The sequence below is a fragment of the Clupea harengus genome, chromosome 12 (assembly GCF_900700415.2).
Source record: "Clupea harengus chromosome 12, Ch_v2.0.2, whole genome shotgun sequence".
Taxonomy (NCBI): Eukaryota; Metazoa; Chordata; class Actinopteri; order Clupeiformes; family Clupeidae; genus Clupea; species Clupea harengus.
Genome location: NC_045163.1, coordinates 26990031 through 26995030, shown reverse-complemented (window position 1 = coordinate 26995030; position 5000 = coordinate 26990031). Strand labels below are relative to the sequence as shown.

The 5000-nt window shown below is 47.4% G+C and overlaps 1 protein-coding gene across 4 annotated transcripts in view; it reads right to left on the bottom strand.

Annotated features, from left to right (window-relative positions):
- tln1 (talin 1) overlaps positions 1-5000 on the bottom strand; it is a 100828-nt gene that overhangs the window by 52506 nt on the left and 43322 nt on the right. For 2 of the 4 annotated variants that reach the window (XM_031578131.2, XM_031578130.1), the window contains exons 16-19: positions 3459-3567; positions 2834-3042; positions 1258-1356; positions 898-960 (exon numbers count right to left, since the gene is read on the bottom strand). In XM_031578131.2, the coding sequence (XP_031433991.1) occupies positions 898-960; positions 1258-1356; positions 2834-3042; positions 3459-3567 (480 nt within the window). The remainder of the gene's footprint in view (positions 1-897; positions 961-1257; positions 1357-2833; positions 3043-3458; positions 3568-5000) is intronic. The other 2 variants (XM_031578133.2, XM_031578134.2) reach the window with 1 other exon arrangement.

Below are 5000 nucleotides of genomic sequence, written 5' to 3'. Positions count from 1 at the left end.
GAGATGTGCTCAGTCGTCCATTTTCAAAAAAAGACTCGCTCTGGAGCTGAGCCAGCGTCTCGTAACCTGAGGCCATCTTTCTTTCACTCTCCGGTGGCACTTTAATTCCAGTGTTCCACAACTCAGGCCAAAAGGGGCCGTGTCTGTTTTTATACGTCTCAGGAGTCTAATGTCTGTAGATTAATACATTATTACAAAATGTGAGTTCTTTGAAGTCTTGCACCATGTGTTGAATTAACTCACTTTTAATTAAGGGACCCTTATCATCATTCTATGGACATCCACAGGCACTTCATTAAGCACAACTGTCTGATGAAATAAACCCAAATTAGGCTGTTTTGAACTTCCAATGTTTTCAAAATCAGCAAGGCAAAATTGTGTCCATTCTATGGCAAGCAGCACATTAATCATTAAACCTTTTTCTCTTGCCTCTCTCGGGGATACTGAGTACCTGTGGATGTACAGTACGAGGGTAAACAGCCCAGAGAGACCCAACTACGGTCCCAGCCTCAGGAGAGCCAATCAAGAGGCCCAGAGGCTGGAGAGTCTCGTAGGAGAGGAGAGTTACTAGGACACAGTCGGCACGGTGATTTCCCCACGGTTACTCCCAAATTACAAGAGGAATGCCCAAGTGCTCCAATTCCTGAGAAGTTGTTTAGGTGCAAAGCTTAATTGCAAGTAATTCCAATCCTTATAGCATCTTAATTAGGCATAGATTAAAAGTTGCAGGACGTTTTGCACATAAACGCAGGGAGAGAGCATAGGAGCATGATGTGTATACCTATAGAGAATTTGCTGTAATTGATCTTAGAGCCATTAGTATGATCTTCCATTCAGAGAGATTTGCGGTTCTTTGACAGTCGTTTGTTTGTTTGTTTGTTTGTTTGTTTCTGTTACCAGCATTTGACCCCTACTGAGGGTCGTCCGCCTGGAACCCCTGAAAGCTCCGTTACCTAGGAACTGGGTGCCGCCACCACAGGGGAAAGAGTTCTGGGTTATGGCAACATGACATGCGTTTCTCATCTCAACCTACAACTACATAGTCACACACACACACACACACCATTTTGAGTCCTCCTAAACACATTACATTACACACCTAAGGGACATTGTAATATTTTCGTCACTAAAGTATATTTATCAACGAATGAATCAAGATAGAAAACAGTAAGTCATATATAACCAGTGTCAAACTTAGAGAGGTGTGTGTGTGTGTGTGTGTGTGTGTGTGTGTGTGTGTGTGTGTGTGAGATCCACCTGGAATCGTGGGTCTGTGTCGCTCTCTCCGATGTGCTGCAGCAGCTCCCCGCTGGCCTGGCCCACGTTGCCGGCCGCCTGCAGGAGGATCTGGCGGGGCTGATGGGACCAAAACACAAACAAAAATCAACAATCAACAAAACTACAGACCAACACAGGTTTGACATGCCTTCAAGGATATGACTTTTCAAAATGAATCACTGATAACCATTTCATCAACAGCACCAGTTTGGATACTCAGCCAAGCTTAGTCCAAACTCTGTCAAGCTCAGTCAAAATATCCCATTATTTTGACAGGGGCAGTGGGCTGTGGGTTTCATTGTGGTTTGGGCAGTCTCCGAGTCCAGGCACAGAATGACCCCAACATCGCCACGGCAACTAGAGGCCTGCACTGCGGTATTTTTTTGTAATTCTTATTGAATTCTTTAGCGATGGTACTTCAGGTACTGTGATGTCCTATGTAACTGCCCTGGACGTTCCCATTTCTAAAGCGTGTAAAAAAACACACAGAACAGCGCTGTCTCAGCAGGGGCTCTCGAGGGCTGCACACAGCATCCAGCTGACAGCCGCTTCAACCACACTGCGTGCACCATCTGATACCCTGTGGCGTAGCCGTCCTTAGTCTAAACACACACACACACACACACACCCACCCACACACACACCGTCCTTAGTCTAAACTGTGGACTTGGCTATTAACTCGATTCAGATGGACATCGCTGGTTAGATTTTAAACCGGGGGGAGCTCCTCTGGTGGGTTTGTCTGAGGATGATTGACAGCTCTCTTCCGTTTAAATAATTTACAGCCAGCCGGGTGCAACCTGACATGAGGTATGGTACCGTGAAGAAGAGGAGTTTATCTCCGCTGGTGTTGCTTTGCAAATAAATCCTTGACCTTGGCAACAGCCAGCGGCCTTGTCTAGTTTTAAAGCTGCAGGAGCCACCCTTCACAACATAAAGCTGGGCTTTTGGTATGAGGAGGACATCTCTGCATCTCTGCATCTCTAACTGGGTGTCTGCAGCATGAGGAGGACATCTCTGCATCTCTAACTGGTGTCTGCAGCATGACGAGGACATCTCTGCATCTCTAACTCTCTAACTGGTGTCTGCATGAGGAGGACATCTCTGCATCTCTAACTCTCTAACTGGTGTCTGCATGAGGAGGACATCTCTGCATCTCTAACTCTCTAACTGGTGTCTGCAGCATGTCAGACATCTCTGCATCTCTAACTGGGTGTCTGCAGCATGAGGAGGACATCTCTAACTCTCTGCATCTCTAACTGGGTGTCTGCAGCATGAGGAGGACATCTCTGCATCTCTAACTGGGTGTCTGCAGCATGTCAGACATCTCTAACTCTCTGCATCTCTAACTGGGTGTGTGCAGCATGTCAGACATCTGTCTTCCACTGTTTCACCTCCCCAGAGATCTGAGCCCCTGACCCTGGACCTGCTTGCCCTCATGTTGCACCGTTTGACCTGAGAGGGAAGGGGCACCTATCCATCACTAGCCCCCCCCTCCCTGGAGGGCCCCCCATGGAGTCCCCCCCACCCCCACTCCCCACCCCTGGAGGCCTACCTCGGCGTTGGCAGGCTGGGCGGTCTTCAGCATGTCGGAGACGGCGCAGGCCAGGTTCTTGGCGGCGCCCAGGAGCTGCTGCCCGTTGGCGCCCTCGTCCTCCATGAGCGCGGCGAGCAGCTTCACGCCCTTGGACATCTCCGTCAGGTTGGAGGAGATGGTGGTCACGGCGCAGCCCACCGCCGTGTAGTCGGTCTCCGCCGGGTCACCTGGGAATGGGGAGCAGTGCAGCACAGCACATCAATAGATGCTTAAAAGTAGCGCAAGGACCACCTTTATCTTACAACGGTCCCCCCCCCCCCCCCCCCCTCTGTATATCTGTTATCTGTATCTGTTCAACTCATTCATCTCAATAGCCACACTGCAATTCATGGACATAACATACTCATTTATCTTCAAACTTAAAGAGTTTCGACAAATATAACATCGCAAAATATTCAGACAGATCTACCTCACTGATAAAACATTGATCTGAAACAACACAATATGGATGACACAGACACATCAACCAGGGGCTTCCACAAGCAGGCCCCACGGTGTCACCTGCAGTGAGGTTGACCATGGAGGTGTCAGTTAAAGAGGCTCACCTGCAGTCAGGTTGACCATGTCAGTTAAATAGGCTCACCTGCGGTAAGGTTGACCATGGAGGCTGTTCCAGCAGTAATGGCGTCCACTTGGGAGTGGATCTCGTGCTTGGACTCGTCCATCTTGTTCTTACGCCAAGCTTGTGAGGCCTGAGAGACGAGCAGGAAGAGAGACAGAAGACATTACCCCCACAGAAACAGGAAGAGAGACAGAAGACATTACCCCCACAGAAACAGGAAGAGAGACAGAAGACATTACCCCCACAGAAACGTGGAGTTACATAATGGTCTTCATGGTCTTGGGTTCTTGTCCATCAACACGATAGTATTTTATTCCAAGTCAAAATATCCCATTACGACCACAAAAGCACAACCATGGTGGTCTAAGTTCACCACCAAACAAAACAAGCCTTTCCTTTTGGCCTCGAAGAGCAGAGATGAAAGACTCTGAAAGACTATTACTGTCACTGAAATAATGAACACCGGGGCCACCGTAGTGAGAGATACAACAGAAGTCTACAACATGGTAGCCTGAGCACAGAAAACGTAAAAAACTTGAGCATAAATACATCTGAAGAGAGAGCTGTGGAGGGTACGGACTGACACACACGGCTTACTACATATTGAAATGACACACACGGCTTACTACATATTGAAATGACATACGGCTTACTACATATTGAAATGACACACACGGCTTACTACATATTGAAATGACACACGGCTTACTACATATTGAAATCACACACGGCTTACTACATATTGAAATCACACACGGCTTACTACATATTGAAATCACACACGGCTTACTACATATTGAAATCACACACGGCTTACTACATATTGAAATCACACACGGCTTACTACATATTGAAATCACACACGGCTTACTACATATTGAAATCACACACGGCTTACTACATATTGAAATCACACACGGCTTACTACATATTGAAATCAACACACGGCTTACTACATATTGAAATCACACACGGCTTACTACATATTGAAATCACACACGGCTTACTACATATTGAAATCACACACGGCTTACTACATATTGAAATCACACACGGCTTACTACATATTGAAATCACACACACGGCTTACTACATATTGAAATCACACACGGCTTACTACATATTGAAATCTGTAAAATGCTGAAACATGCAGTATTAGGCTACGGCTCAGTGTAGCGACAGCCCTGAAGGGCACGGAGAAGTGTGTGTGAGATGGAGAAGGAAGTGTGTGTGAGGTGGAGAAGGAAGTGTGTGTGAGGTGGAGAAGTGTGTGTGTGAGGTGGAGAAGTGTGTGTGAGGTGGAGAAGTGTGTGTGAGATGGAGAAGTGTGTGTGAGGTGGAGAAGTGTGTGTGAGGTGGAGAAGTGTGTGTGAGGTGGAGAAGTGTGTGTGAGGTGGAGAAGTGTGTGTGTGAGGTGGAGAAGTGTGTGTGAGGTGGAGAAGGAAGTGTGTGTGAGGTGGAGAAGTGTGTGTGTGAGGTGGAGAAGTGTGTGTGAGGTGGAGAAGGAAGTGTGTGTGAGGTGGAGAAGTGTGTGTGAGGTGGAGAAGTGTGTGTGTGAGGTGG